The sequence below is a fragment of the Mixophyes fleayi genome, chromosome 12, assembly GCF_038048845.1.
Source record: "Mixophyes fleayi isolate aMixFle1 chromosome 12, aMixFle1.hap1, whole genome shotgun sequence".
Classification (NCBI taxonomy): Eukaryota; Metazoa; Chordata; class Amphibia; order Anura; family Limnodynastidae; genus Mixophyes; species Mixophyes fleayi.
In genome coordinates, this window is record NC_134413.1 from 79,838,451 (window position 1) to 79,854,895 (window position 16,445).

Sequence of the window (16,445 nt, forward strand, 5' to 3'; positions counted from 1 at the left end):
GAACATCCCGCGCTGATTGGACGAAACACGTCACGCTCTGGGATGAACCCAGAAGTCTCAACTTCTAAAGGCGGCCGGTGCCTGCTGAGACTTGTAGTTCCACAGGCCGCCCGGCTCTGATGTAGACATCAGGAAGCCGCACAGACATTATGCACGTGGTGCGGAGGGGCGCCATATTCCGCGCGGTCACGTGCAGTTTCGCAGCCAATCAGATGTGTGTAACTCGGATGAACCCGCCTCTCATGGTAACGGTTGCTAGGTGACGGTAGTGTAGACAGAGAGGAGAGAAGGGAGCAAGATGGCCGCTCACTACAGTGCCAACCAGGTACACTGGGATATATACTATAATATAATATACTATATACATATATATATATATATATATATATATATATATATATATATATATATATATATATACTATATACACACTATATTGTTATATATATATATATATATATATATATACATATATATATATATATATATACACATACATATACACACACACACACAAACACACATACCTGGTGCAGCCTGGGATATACTATATTACATACACACACATCTACACTATATATTACAGCCTGTGACCTCACTGGGACAGATTATATAATATATACCCACATATATACTATATATTATATATACATACACCAGGCACAGCCTGGGGCACTGAGCATTAATCACCATTGGGGTATATGGATCACAACGAATGAATGACTATTACAGTATATAGGGGCTCTGAGGGTGAATGACCACTGGAGTACACAGGGGTAATTAGGATGAATGGCCATTGAGTTATATACCGGAATGGGGCATTGATTGCGACTGGAGTACATAGGGGTAGATGGATGAATGACTGGGGTTGACTTACTATTACAGTGTATAAGGGCACTGGGGATGAATGACTATTGGGGTATAGAAATATTGTTCCAAGCCTCATTGTACAAACAGAATATACCATGTAGTCATGTTTGCCCATTCACAACGGTAGCATACCTGTGATACTAGTAGGCAGACAAGTATTTTATCCATATTACATACCTGACATACATATGTGTAGACTAGATGCAGGAAGAGCTGCAGACTGCACCTAAAGGAACACAGACTGCACGACAACTCGGAGCAAACCAAGGGGGTATATTTACTAAGCTGCGGGTTTGAAAAAGTGGAGATGTTGCCTATAGCAACCAATCAGATTCTATCTGTCATTTTGTAGAATATACTAAATAAATGATAACTAGAATCTGATTGGTTGCTATAGGCAACATCTCCACTTTTTCAAACCCACAGTTTAGTAAATCTAGCCCCAAGCCTGTTATTTGCAGGGTTAGAGCTGACAATCTTACCTGTCAGTCTTTGTCGTGCTGCATCTCTGTCTCATATTATCCATAACCGTCACCATTGGAGGGCTGGCAGCCTGGTGGTAAAGCAGTAATTGGACCATGGTGCCAGTGTCAGCATTCTAGGAGCCCCCTGCACCCTCTAAGTCCCAGTCCTCATCTATAACACAAGTAGCCCAGGGTAGCAATTGACAGCTCTCATCTGTTCATCATGAAGACAAGATAATCCAAACCACGGCTCTTACACATTTCAGTCAGTAGGGGGCACCATTCAACATATTAACCTATGTAATGTATCAAATATCTGCTTTACTGTTATGATTTAGTGTGCATGTTGCTATCATGAGTAACTCATAAGATCTTTCTCGTTCACAGTATCAGAGTGCGTTCAGCTCCAATAATCTGCAGAACTGGAACATCCCCAAGCCCTACAAGGAGGTAACGAGTGTCCCATCTCCTGTACATTAAACTGTGACATTCCAGGATCTGTCCTTATCTGTGCAAATTACAGGGAATGTCCACAACTCTGACACTGGCCGTAAAATAAATCTATGTATTCTGAATAATAAACACAGTTATTTAGTCTTTGAGCAATGGACAGAAGGGGTCACTGTGTAGCAGTATTATACCATATGACCAGCAGAGGGCGCATCATACCTCTATGATTGTAAGGGGGGTATTCAATTGTTAGCGAGTTTGGAAGTTCGAGCGTGAAAAGTCATTTTTTTGCTATTTTACCTTATTTTCGAGCGCGAAAACTTCTCACGCAATTCTATTCTTTTTTTTTTTTCTTTACCGAAACGGTGTTATCGCGCTCCAAGCGTTTGTCAATGTTAAAGTATAGGCTGGCTGCGAACCCTTAGCGGAAAAAGCTATTCAATTGTTTTTTAACGCCGAGTGTGAAAAAGGCAAATATGCTGTTTTATCTCGCACCTCCATGGTCTGCTCAAAAGAAAAAAAAAATTATTAAGTTAAGAAAAATATACATTAAACTGAGAAAATAGGTGTAAAAGTTCATAAAAGTAACCTAAAAAAAGAAAAGTACTAAAAAAAGTGTATAATAAATTTTTGGAAATTTCCCCCTTTAGAAATAACCATAGTGCTGCATGTATTTAAAACTTTTTTATATTATTTTTTTGTTTTTAAGGGGGAAGGGGGGGGGGGGGGAGTTGTGCCAAAAAGTATCATGTTTTTTTATTTATATTTTAAAAGCAAAATCGTTTGCTCCCCACTCTATTTAGTCTTCGCCCTAGTGCTGGCAGGCTATTGATGTGTGAAAAATTTGACGTAGGGTTCCCCCTAATTTAATTGAACCAGCACTAGGCAAACCAGCCGGGGTGATAGGCACTATAACAGGGGGGGAACGCAGTTTGGGTCCCACGGCCATAATGACTAAACACCCACAGACTGCTCAGCGCTGGCCTGGATTCCCTAGGGATTGTGGTCCGCTGAAAAATGTAAGCGGGCCACCCCCCTAGGGACACCCAGGCCAGTGCCGATAGCACTAGGGCTCTTCCTACTTCCCCTGGGCTGTGGGTGGTAGGGTGATAAATGGGGATTTTGTATGAAAAAAAACAAAAAAAAAAAATGTTTTACTTGTGGAACTACATGTCCCAGCCAGCCATGTTGTCCTAAATCGTAGGGCATGCTGCTACTTGTCTAACTACAACCACCAGCGTACCCATAGCACCCAGGGCATGTTTGCACTTGTAGTAGAACCACAAGTGCCAACATGCTTTTACACCCACGGCTGGCTGTGATCTGTAGTTCCACAAAGCAAAATGTTAAATAAAAGCACAACACCCTCATTCCAACCACAAATCTTTATTAAAAATAATAAAACCCCAAGAAATACAGTAAACACCCTCATGTACACCATAGATTTTAATAAAAAAAAATACTCACCATGGACGAAATCCTCAGTTTTATGATGCTTTACTTACACACACTCATTTACGCAAAGTCCCAACAAATATTTTTACCTTCGAAGAAAGGTCCGGCTTGCCCACTGTCCCACAAATATTTGTACCTTACAAATGTCCATGCTTGGCCAGTGTTCAAATGTTTGTAAATTTCAAAAAATGTACCTCCTTGTAAAATCTTTAATTCTGCTGTACAGGGGGGGTCATTGTTGCTTGCAGTGCTGGGGCCCTTCTTCATTGCAGTGTGGGGGCCCATTCTCTTGTGCAGTGCTGGGGCCCTTCTTGATTGCAGTGTAGGGGCTCAATCTCCTTTGCAGTGCTGGGGCCATTCTTGATTGCATTATTTTACTTTTATTTTTTTTTAGTAAAATGAGTGCCTTAACCATTTCAAACTCGCTATGACCAATAATAGAGCGCGAGGGGGTGCATGCAAAAAAACAATTGAATTGAGGGTTTTGTTTTTTTTTTGAAACGCGCGCTCGAACAGGAAAAAACGAGCGCTGGTTTTTTGGTTTTTTTCGAGCGCGAAATTTTAACGCATCTCGCTAACAATTGAATACCCCCCTAAATGTCTGTAAAAACAAAAGTCATTTAAATAAAGTTTGGGAAAAATGAACTGTATAGAATATTGACTTAAATATCTTTTTTTGGAATACACAATCAGCCTATCAGGAATAGAGGGGTACAGAGGGCTGAAACCTCACCTGGTCTCTTAATCGTTGTGTATCTATTTCAGCGGCCTGACACCCATGAGGGTTACACGCAGTTCATAGCCAACGACCGAGGTCATCTGTTTCCATCAGTACCTAAGTCAAAGGTCAGATCATTTTTTTTTTTACTTTGTATTCATTGTCATTGAATTGCTAGGTGGGATGGACTTTCTTTGAAATATGTCAGCATGCAATGAGCAACCAAGGAAAGAGTTGATCAGAAATAGCAAACCACCCTCCAGTCTGACATAATATACTATTTTTCAGGTTTCATTCCACTTTATTACTATGTTGTTTCTAGGGGGATCTAGTATAAACTCACTGTTAAACATACCCTCAGTTTTCCAGGTGTTACAGTTTGTTTTTAATCTAGGCATCTTCAGTAAGTGGTAGTAGCGTTTTATGACCTACAGGTGTCACTATTCCTATTGCTACCAATAAAGAGGTTTAGTTTATCACTAAAACATCTTCATAGGCACCAATAACAACAGTGACCCCTGCTGGTTGCAAGGACCTGCACATAAATGGTTTTCTTTGCTGTATACATACTTTCAATTTAAATAAATTAGCCAGACCTAAAATAGACAATGGGTAGGCTCATCAGAAAACTTGTATAAAGTATCTCTCAGGGGTAGATTTATCAAACTTTCTAAAAAGGAAAAGTGGAGGTGTTGCCCATAGTAACCAATCAGAAGCTAGCTATCATTTATCTACTACATTCTAGAAGGTGAGAGCTAGGATCTGATTGGTTGCTTCAGGCAACACCTCCACTTTTCATAAATCTATCCTTACATCTATGCTCCCATTCACGTGATCATCTGTGTTACTGCATTTAGGCCAGTCCGTGGGGAACATTCATCGGTACCTGGGACATGCCCACCAAAATCCCCCCGGCTAAGCTGAGCTTAACGTCCCGCTCAGCGGATGCATCGAAACGCCTCATAGACTGGGTCGAGAGGAGCGAGCCGCTCACCAGCGCATGCAATGGACTGCGATTGGATATCACAGGCAAGGTGTGCCCCGCCCTCTTCTCTACGTGGAAATAGCGTTGTGTTATATCTGCATGAAGGCAGACTGTATGGTACATTGCTGGTAACAGATAGTTTATTGATGGGTTTGCAGCAAGTAACTTCTAAAATAAAGCAATTCTGATAAGCTTCTCCTCTTCACATTCCCAGACCACCCTCTTATTCTCCCCCATTACCACCCTCTACACCAGAGACCAAACTCAGCCCTCAAGGACCTGTTGGTAGCTCTTGAGGACTGAGCTTGGGATCCTCCATCCTAGACTGCAAGCTTGCGAGCAATGTCCTCATACTCGTTTGGCTGTTTGCTAATACTCAGTTTATTATGTAGCATCTACATATTAAGTACCACATTACAGAGAATATTAAATCATCAGTCCTTGCCCCAGTGGAGCTTACAATCTATACTCCATACCACACTGACAGACACATACACAAGGGGTAATTTAACCTGAAGCCAATTAAGCTACCAGTAGGTCTTTGGAGCGCGAGAGGAAACCGGAGCACCCGGAGGAAACTCACACAGACACGGACTTGTTCATCCTTTTTTATGACATATAGTTTTAGAATTTGAGATGACAAATGGCTGCAGAATCCTTTAATAAGCCTCACTCTGCTCCCAACCCGAGACTTCAGTCTTCATCTACAATATAACTCATTTAAATATTGGTGTATTGATTGCATTTATATTGTCTTTCAGTACGAGGCTGTAGTCTAGGGTAAACTGTGTTGTTGGGCAGCACGGTGGCTCAGTGGTTAGCACTTCTGCCTCACAGCACTGAGGTCATGAGTTTGATTCCCGACCATGGCCTTCTCTGTGAGGAGTTTGTATGTTCTCCCCGTGTTTGCGTGGGTTTCCTCCGGGTGCTCCGGTTTCCTCCCACACCAAAAACATACTGGTAGGTTAATTGGCTGCTAACAAATTGACCCTGGTCTATGTGGATCTGTCTGTCTGTGTGTATGTATGATAGGGAATTTAGACTGTAAGCTCCAATGGGGCAGGGACTGATGTGAATGCGTTCTCTGTACAGCGCTACAGAATCAGTGGCGCTATATAAACAAATGGTGATGATGAATTATATAATTTAATTCTAAATAATGTATTTTTTGTCTCTCACATTTTTGGACAGTTTCCCAATGAGAAACAGGAACAGGAGAAACACAGCCCCAGTCCAAAAAGTGAACGTGCTTCAGTGACCTCGCCAAAGGAGGCCGCAGCGAAGACCCCACCTCGATCTGCCAGTTCAGCCGGCTCTCACAGAGCAGAGAGGACCAGCCGCAGAGGCCAGGGTGAAGAGGGGGGCACGGAGCAGACCTCCCAGCGGGGGTAAGGGGGTCTTCCAGAAAGGACTGTAGTGGACACATTACATGTTCATTGTTGGACTAGAGTCACATATGTGAAAAAATAAAGAGCTGTTTGTGCGTCTGGTTTAAATACACTTTATTCCTAAATTGCGCTCTCCTTTACCTTAACTGTGTGTAAGGGGGGCCCCTACTCCGGCACCAGAGCCCCCAATTTGGTGTAGGCCGCAAGCAGAGCTCGTTGTGGGTTCCACTTTCTCTGTACATCCTCTCGTCGCTCGGGGCCTTTGATGGTCAAAGCCAGGTAATGATTAACCGTAACAGAGGGGACCCTAATTTCTCCAGGGGCTGAACAAAGGATGGGGGTCCTAGAGAGCTGGATCCCACCAGTAAGAGGTTAGTTTGTAAATGTTTCCACCTAAGAAGTCAGACAACCAAATTCCACCACGCTAAAGGCTGTCGGTTCCATTCCAGGCCGCCATTGTAACATTTTATTAATCAATGCGTGTGACAACACGGCCCTCAGTCTGTGGCATCAGACGGGCACTAGAGCTCAGTGCCAACACACTATAGGGGCAACAAACAAATTTCACATAGCAAAGGTCACATGTAACTGGGGAGCAGCCACCCTCCCCCCAGTTCTATAGACTGACTCAGCAGAATGACCACTGGAGGTTGAGAAGACAGCTATAAAGTCCAGCCCTCTCTATCTAGCCCATACTGCAGGAGCCACGGGCAGCTTATATCAGGCCTAGCCAAACCTGTGGCTCTCCAGGTTTTAAACTACCATCCCCAGCATGCTTTGCCAGCAGATAGCTAGCGATGCATGCTGGGACGTGAAGTTTTAAAACACCTGGAGAGTCACAGGTTGTGCAGGCCTGGCTTATATAGTTATCACATGTATGTATTAAGACTTTGTGTTACTAAGGAATCAGTCACCATATTGTTATAGTTCAAGTGCCCCTCTGAGCATTTTTAACCATTCAGTAGTGAGAATGGGGTAAATAAGAGTCATGCGGGGTCATTAGCAGGGTAGGAAGGAATTAAATGCGAAATAAAAAGCAATGTAAATTTTTAAGGCAGCAACCCCATAAAAAAAAAAAAAAAAGTGCATCAGTCTGCTGTTAATGATTCTGCATAGCGACATGACTACCATGGTAACCACAGTCACGTTATGTAGTTAGCAGAGAGGCATTGGAATGCATCTCAGAGCTCTGTCTGCACTATAACATCCAACCTTTTCCTGCCCTTTAACAATGACATGACATGCAGAGAGCATGAGCCAGCGAGTGCAACAGGCAGCCACACTCATTTGCCCTCCAGAGAGATTTTGAAAAGGAGATACATTTTACAGGCATGGCACAAGCACCGAAACGGACTCTTCTGATACAAGTTACTCTACGTCTCCCGACTCTGGCTTGGAAAGGGTCAATCCGTGTTAAGGCGAAGCTGTGTTTGTGCACAGTGGGAGATTTGCTGCACAAGATACATTCCAGAAACATACAATCATTTATTTAATCCTTCACTTGGACAATGCGTCTTGTGTCTCAAGTAAGAACTATGTCCTCCGAAAAAGAACAGCAGTCTGAAAAACACAACATTATTTAAGAATATATTTTATTGAATTATACAGAAAACAAATTTTGAATTTGTCATCGGTAGAACAAGGCAGAGAAATGTTCAGGTGATTTTGAAAAACCATCAAAAAAAAATAATAATATCACTCGCCCTGTCGATATGAAAGATGTTCTGGTAAATTAATTTACAGATAAGTTGCGGCGTTGCGGTGTCTGGAAACAGCGCCTGGTATACTGCGCAGATTCCTACAAGCCGCAGTCTGCAGAACGCGTTGCGAGGAGAATGACCTGATTAGGACGGTGTGAATTCCCTTCTCAATAAGTACAGATAAATACAGGGTTTTGAAGGTTTCCCTTTGTATAGAGGGCATTAATCCCGATAACATACACATAAGACTAGACAACTTTGGGTTGAGACTACATGTGGATTATATCAAACCTTCGGGGCCACCTACGTCCATGTTAAGGTGGACATTGGACCGATCGTCCATCGGGATTTATAACACATCTATACTATCTCTGGCAGAGCATTTCATTTGCCCTTTCGATTTTTCCCACGTAAATTGTGGAATTTTAATTCCCTTCCCACAACAACTCCAGACAAGAGGGTCCATTGTGCATCCGTGAGGAAGAACACAGACCAGTTTAACTTGCTTCTCATCAAGTCCCCAGAGCAGATACGTGCAGCTTGATCTGCCAATGGACCTCTGATGAACGGCAAGAGGCCATACAAGTTGTGTTGCGTGTTTAATGTCCTCACGGCTGCACAAAAATTTCTTACGGACTTTGTATAGTCTAAACAAAATGTCCTTTTAAGAAGTTCTGAAGATCAAAAATACAACATGTCCCACTTTTTAACCCTACCCAAAAACATGGACAAAATAAAGACAACTCTTCCCTTTAAAAGTCAGATATTCTGTAGCCATGAAACGGGGAATTAAAGGCACGTCACCAAACAGGGAACCTAGAGTCTGATCTTTGGCTGCATAGACAGTAACAGGAGCATCTCTAGTAGGGTTTGAGGGTCTTCTAAACAGCTAGTAAACCGAAAGGAATTGGATGGTATGAAACATCTGTACAAGGAGCTAAGAGGCCAACTCTAAACATTGCTTGGAACGAACAGGACCGGTTTAGAAATGGGACTGGAGACAAGAGAAGGAAGTCATGTTGGTGTACAGGAGTAATGGATATGGGTGGAAAACTACGGAGAAAAAACAAAATAAAACCTGTCTCAGGTCTGAAAAGAATTGGAAATTAGGTGCTATTGAAATAAATGGGTAACTTCACACTAGGTGGAGAAGTGTGTTCCGATTACATGGAGGCAATGCCCGCTGCCGATAGGAGGGTGAATGCCAAAACTATATAACCCGACTGGTAGAGTTGAGGAATCTTGAAGCCTTTGCCCAGGTCCCAGGCCTGCGGAGAGACAAAAATAAAAAGGGGAACGGTCTCAAAATAAATAGACACAAGCAGTACCAGAATTGGTCCATCAAAACCCTACTCCGTAACCTTTCTAACCCAAAAGGGTCTCGCTTGTCCAACACGTATGCTCTCCAAGCCAGGTTCCCAAATAAACATACCTGACCAACATGCAAGCTCTCTATCCAGGGTCTAACCCTTCCCCACCCAAGATCCCACCTTGCCGTATTCATAAGCTCTCAGCCAGGGTCCTACCCAAGTCTACCTGCCAGATACCCAAACTGTGTAGCTGTAGTCCCATCTGAATGGCACATAGGCTCTTCAACCAGGTCCCACGTACGTTTCACCTACTCAATAGATAAGCTCTCCACCCACCTCTGACCCTACCAACCATACTCGAGTTACACTCTGGTTTCCAAGGACACAGCCGCAGTTTCTCGGCACAGAATCGGCACTCACCAGGTGTCTGATGCCATTAAAGGTGTGGTACATGAAAGGAAAAGCGATGACAAATTTAGCCGAATAGATGAGTGCCGGACCCAAGCCGAGAGATTTTATCAGCTCCAGGTAGGAGGCGAAATCCCCGGGGAGAACCAAGGCTGCCAAACTGAATAAGGATACACCTAGGACACAAAGATTGGTCAAAGTTACAGCTTCAAGAACTTTATAAACCCTCCACGATCATCAGTCTGCAGAACACCAAAATGCAATAAACTCAGGTATCCCAGGTCATCTCTGTTTAAATTAAATTAAATGAATATACTGACTCCGAAACCTTCTCATACATCGAGAGTATGGAGGTTCCCAAGGACTTGGCTAAGGTTGGCTGTTGGGCGGCTTTGTCCTACGACATGTCCAACTGTATTAATGGGCAAGGTATACATAAAACCACCTGAAATGTTAGAACACACGGAAGAATAGAGATTTCTCCATTATTAGGAGCTCACACCGCACTTTGTAAACCATTAGTGTTGACGTTTCTAGTAAGGCGCTCACAGTGGTAGGACTGTGTTCAGAAATGATGGACTATGGCTGTGAAAACCTATCTACGGACCACGTTGCGAGGACAAAGGTGTATAAGGGGCTAGATAAACTGTTCAGCAGGTGCAGACACATTACTGTAAAGAAGGAAAAAACAACAAAGCAGTAGAGATTCTCACCAGTGCTAAGGGCGATGCCGGTGGCCCTGTGCAAGATGGACATCGACATCGGCAGAGACCATCTGCGGAGAGCAAACAAAGTGGGAGGTCAGCCTTGGGCAAAGACAACGAGTCAGAGTGATTTACTGTCTGCTCAGAACAATGCTGCCTGCAATGCAGGGCAGGAAGGGGGGGGCAATGCCAGTGTTACCATACACACCGAGGGCGGTCTATCACCACGTCTAAATCTTCTTATATAATGTGACAGTCTACAAATACTCACACAAGCTACCTAGTGATTATAGAGATAAGGCAGTATATACGCACATAAATTACTAAGCTTATCTGCTATCCAAGTAATGATTTGTCTGTAACTGTAAGATCTGCACTCCTTAAAATCATGCCCTATATAGAACCATGAATATATAGTTGACCGTTATTGGGTAGATAAATTATAAAATGTAATTGTTTGGAGTTACAGCCGATTCTCTCCAGTCCGGTCGCTGTTCTACAAACAGCAGCAAATTGGTATTCATAAAGCACATTGCCAAAATACGCTCTTTTCTTACCCGACGTGCTACCAAAACTCTTATCCATTCTCTCATCATCTCCTGCCTGGATCACTGCAACCTGCTGCTAACTGGCATTCCTGACACCCATATATCCACACTTCAATCCATCCTAAATGCTGCTACAAGACGGATCTTCCTCTCTCACCGCACCACTTTACAAATTCCTACACTGGCTCCCTGTGTCCTCCAGAATCAAATTGAAACTACTCACCTTTACCTACAAAGCCCTCACCAACACCACCCCTTCATACATCTCATATCTCATATCAAAATACTCTCCCTCCCGCCCTCTTAGATCTACCTCTGTCCTGCGCCTTGTCTCGTCTCTGGTAACCACCTCTCACTCCCACCTACAAGACTTCTCCCGTGCTGCTCCCCAGTTATGGAATTCCCTACCACGTCCAATCAGACTCTCCCACAGCCTTCAAATCTTTAGACGATCTCTAAAAACCCATCTATTTATTAGAACTTACCCTACTTCCACCTATACCACTCACACTAATCCACCCTCATAGCTGTCCCAATCTCCACACTGAGCCACACTCGGCTCCTCTTATTTCAGCGGTGCCCTCTTCCACTTAGATTGTAAGCTCTCTAATGAGCAGGGTCCTCCATACCCTTTGTTTTCATGCCTCCATTTATTAGGTCTACCTTGCATATCCCTGTTTTTTGTATGCCTGTTTTCCCTACTGTACGGCGCTGCAGAGAATGAGAATAATATGCTGTATGATCTAGACAAAGCCTGAAACTAGCTGTGTGAGTGGATGGAGCAATAGATTCTACTTAAGTTATGAGTTTCGCCTGAGAAAAAGAAGAAGTAAACGTGAAATTTGGTGGAAGATGCAAATGAAGTGTGCCAAGGGGGTGGAACATAGTCCAAAAGAGGAGAGATTCTTAAAAAGGACACTAACACATACACCAATTAAAAATAAATAAAAAAAAAAAAAAAAAAGATAATGAACAAACACACACTTTTCAGACTGAACGTGGTTTATGATACAGACTCTCTCTCTTCTCAGCTACTTATTTAACAATGCACGGTGAATTAACAGTGTCTCTCTCTCTCTCTGTGTATGTTAGGGAATTTAGACTAAGCTCCAATGGGGCAGGGACTGATGTGAGCGAGTTCTCTGTACAGCGCTGCGGAATTAGTGGCGCTATATAAACTGATGATGATGGTTGGGAAGTCAGTGGGCTTTTATTTTCCTCAATCGCTGCTTTATTGTAGGGTCCTGTGAAGTCATAAAGGGAGGGGGGGGGGGGTCATACACACACACGAAGCAGGATCCGAAATTAGCCGGAGATCTACAAATAAACGGCCCGTAAAAAGCTTTTCTATAAACATTGTTACTAAGCCGTGGGCAGGCAGCGCTAACCTCGGCACATTCTACGGGGGGGGGAGAAAGTGGCAGGAATGCGGCGAGGGGGTAGAGAGTGTGGCAAGTCTCACCCCTTGTCTCTAGATAGCAGAGTTATTCATAGGGCCCTGGTATGTGAGCGGGCGGAGGTTCGGCTGGCTCTGGCAGAAAAACTTTAGAGGGGAAAACAATGCACAGCGGTGGTTGGGGAGAGGGGCCGGGTGCTGAAGAGACGACTTTCACTGGCATCGGACCCTGATACAGCCCACTCTCCGTCTGCGGAGGAATTCTCACAGCGGTACAAACAGCCCCATTGAAGAGCTCTTGCTGCAGCCAGTTCTAAAGTTACTGCTTAATAAAAGGAACTGAATTCCCTACTGTAAAATTATAACGGACGCAGTAAGTGACCTTGGAGATCTGTGACCTGTATGGCTTTGGGTGTCTTATGTTTTATTTTTCATAATTCTGCCCCCTCCATGCCCCCAAAAAAATAATAGTATTAAACTTTGAAGTGCAGATTTCTTTTCTACAAAAAAATTCAAGTGATTTCATATCTAGCTTTCCCATCTAGTGGTGCTAGTCTTATCTTATTTTCCAGGACAGCACTGTTAAAGGAGACAGGAATATTTTTTAAATAACTTTTAAATTATTACGAACTTTGCGCAAATTGCGTGAAGGTGCAATAATATTATCCAGGCGATAACTTTCAAAAACGAATCTGTTTCCTACTAAGGAAAAGCAATATCTAAAATCGCTATGGGATAGAGCACCCACAATTAAAATCAAACATTGCTTTGCATAAGAGTTACAGATATATAGATATATACAAGTAAATGCTTCAGGAGATTATCGCAACTGAAGGGAGATGCAGTAGTGGGGTGGGATTTTTTTCCTATGCATAGCAGACCTGTGTAATAATGTTGAAGAACACTGTAGCCGACCACTGAACATATAACAACAGAACAACTTGTATGTAGCTGCACAGATACAATAGTGGTCGTACGCCCTACAATGTCCTAACAAGACAGCCGAAATTGATCCAGCAATTCAACCCAACAGTACGGCCAAGCTGGGCAATTATTATATTAAGCGGCAGAATTGGCCCCTGCGAGGCCGTCTGACATACAATATCAGACTTCCAAGCTCTTGAGGTGATGAGGAAATTTTCCAATGTTTGCGAAAGTCATTCTTTGTTTTTTATGTTTGTTTGTTTGTTTTGGAGGGGGGGGGGGGGGGCGCGAGTTTAAACATGACATAAGGTTTGGATCCTAGGTTTTGTGGTCCTCTGTAATGCAACAGAAACCTCTACATCTCTTTTAGACTTGTGAAATCAGAAACATCATCATTTATATAACGCCAGCAAATTCCGTAGCGCTTTACAATTGGGAACAAACATTAACAATACTGGGTAATACATACAGACAAAGGAGTAAGAGAACCCTGCTCGCAAGCTTACTATCTATGCCTACTGCAAATTACAGTAGGCGACGTCTTAGCATGATCCCTGTATGTAGTAGGCACACCCAGGAATCACTTACCCGTAGACAGCGAGATCAGGAGACATGGGGCGATTCAAACGGGTGTTTTTTTCCCAGTATGGATGCATTTCCTGCTTTGCCGACGTCCCCATCGGTAGAGCACTAACAAAACGGCATAAGTATATAACGTACTGCATTAAACGCACATCTGCAACGCTGTCATGTTCAAAACCGTGCCGCAAAATGAGTGAACTATATACTGTATTAACAGCAACTTTACAATGCTATTGGAATATCAAGAATATAAACAGAAGAGGGCTTCATCCACACAAAGAGGATGTCTGAAGAGTCTTCTGCTTTCTCCAAATACAAGAATAAAATGGTTTATTAATATACCCCTGGGTTGAACAGTATAGGGGCACCCTGCAGTTATCACACAGAAGGGATCTCAGCTGCTATTAGGTAACAGTAATGTGAAAACCATGTGGGTACTTACACTGATGAGCCCTATAAGGGGGGGTGGGGGTCAAAATATGTAAATTATATATATATATATATATATATATATATATATATATATATATATATATATATATACATATACACACATACACACACACACTTTCACAGCAATGAGCCATTTACTTTAGAAGGTCACACATGCACCATTCTTTCGGCTCTTAGACATAGCTCAAGGAAAATATATCAGAGAGTCTGCGAGGACACAGCCTGAAACAAAGGACAAGTGTTCTGCAGCAGCGGATTGAAGGATCTGCTGTATAGTGGGGGGAATGAAGGAGGAAGCCATTTATATAGGGGTGAGGAAGGGGCGATAGCGGCCGTAAATGTGGAAGTTGTCGTGTTCACTGGAGACAAACAAATAAACAGTTTGAGAAATACGTGCAAAGTACTTACTTCCTAATGCAGAACATAGGCCGGAGCTGGGAGCGGAGACATTGCCGGGCAGCGTGCCTGGGAGGGGGGGGGGGGGGGGGGAAGATGAGAGAAGTCAGAGTCAAACAAAAACACTATAATATATATATATATATACACACTGCCCCCTATACAGATGACCCCAATACCCCTGCCCTCACCTACCCCACATATCTACTAATACCCCCACAGTAATACCCTTACCCAGCAGGTCACCCCCTGCCCTGGCACAGAGACACCCCCCCACCCAGCACACAGATTGCCCCAGGTGACCCCTGACCTCTCCCTGCCCCCACAACTACCCCACAGATGCCCCATATACCCCTCCTGCCCCCCTCCCGCCACTACTGGCCCCTCTGATCCAGGGAAGGCCTCCTCTGTCCCGGGGTCCGGCTCTCTCCCCCCACCAGCCCCGGTCACAGGGAGAAGTCACCTCAACAACAGCGCCGCCATCTTCCTGCCGCTGTCACTGACGTCACACGGACACGTGACCCGCCGCGCTGCTCGTTACCATGTACTGCCGCTGCCTGATTGGGCGCGGTCTGAGGAGGGCGTGGTCCGTGCGTGGCGGACCGCCCACCCCGTGACGTCACTGGCAGTGTCAGCAAAACATCTAGTAGTGTATCCAACCTCACTGAGTAACTGAGTAACCCCCCTCTGTGTTATTACCCCCCTCACTGAGTAACTACCCCTCACACAGTGCTCCTACCCCCCTCACTGTGTAACTACCCCTCACACAGTGCTCCTACCCCCCTCACTGAGTAACTACCCCTCACACAGTGCTCCTACCCCCCTCACTGAGTAACTACCCCTCACACAGTGCTCCTACCCCCCTCACTGAGTGACTACCCCTCACACAGTGCTCCTACCCCCCTCACTGAGTGACTACCCCTCACACAGTGCTCCTACCCCCCCTCACTGAGTGACTACCCCTCACACAGTGCTCCTACCCCCCTCACTGAGTAACTACCCCCTAACACAGTGCTCCTACCCCCCTCACTGAGTGACTACCCCTCACACAGTGCTCCTACCCCCCTCACTGAGTAACTACCCCTCACACAGTGCTCCTACCCCCCTCACTGAGTGACTACCCCTCACACAGTGCTCCTACCCCCCTCACTGAGTAACTACCCCTCACACAGTGCTCCTACCCCCCCTCACTGAGTGACTACCCCTCACACAGTGCTCCTACCCCCCTCACTGAATAATTACCCCCCCTCTGTGTTATTACCCCCCTCACTGAGTAACTACCCCTCACACAGTGCTCCTACCCCCCTCACTGAGTAATTACCCCCCTCACTGAGTAACTACCCCCCTCACACAGTGCTATTACCCCCCTCACTGAGTAACTACCCCCCCTGTGTTATTACCCCCCTCACTGAGTAACTACCCCACACACAGTACTATTACCCCTCCACTGTCATACTACCCCCTCACTGTGCTACTACCCCCCTCACTGTGTTATTACCCCCCTCACTGAGTAACTACCCCTCACACAGTGCTCCTACCCCCCTCACTGAGTAACTACCCCTCACACAGTGCTCCTACCCCCCTCACTGAGTAACTACCCCTCACACAGTGCTCCTACCCCCCTCACTGAGTAACTACCCCTCACACAGTGCTCCTACCCCCCTCACTGAGTGACTACCCCTCACACAGTGCTC

At 44.6% G+C, this 16,445-nt stretch overlaps 2 protein-coding genes across 2 annotated transcripts; one reads left to right on the plus strand and one right to left on the minus strand.

The window, feature by feature from the left end:
- Positions 1–6: 6 nt before the first annotated feature.
- On the plus strand, positions 7–6,438 carry CFAP126 (cilia and flagella associated protein 126). Its single transcript, XM_075193651.1, has 5 exons — positions 7–325; positions 1,722–1,784; positions 4,005–4,085; positions 4,815–4,991; positions 6,134–6,438. Exons 1-5 carry the CDS (start codon positions 299–301, stop codon positions 6,332–6,334), a joined length of 549 nt encoding a protein of 182 aa, XP_075049752.1. The 5' UTR covers positions 7–298; the 3' UTR covers positions 6,335–6,438.
- A 1,467-nt stretch (positions 6,439–7,905) lies between these two features.
- SDHC (succinate dehydrogenase complex subunit C) lies at positions 7,906–15,316 on the minus strand. Its single transcript, XM_075193233.1, has 6 exons — positions 15,215–15,316; positions 14,764–14,820; positions 13,909–14,010; positions 10,462–10,523; positions 9,761–9,924; positions 7,906–9,298 (listed from the first exon to the last, which is right to left on the minus strand). The coding sequence occupies exons 1-6, from the start codon at positions 15,232–15,234 to the stop codon at positions 9,194–9,196; spliced, it is 510 nt and encodes a 169-aa protein (XP_075049334.1). The 5' UTR covers positions 15,235–15,316; the 3' UTR covers positions 7,906–9,193.
- Positions 15,317–16,445: the final 1,129 nt, after the last annotated feature.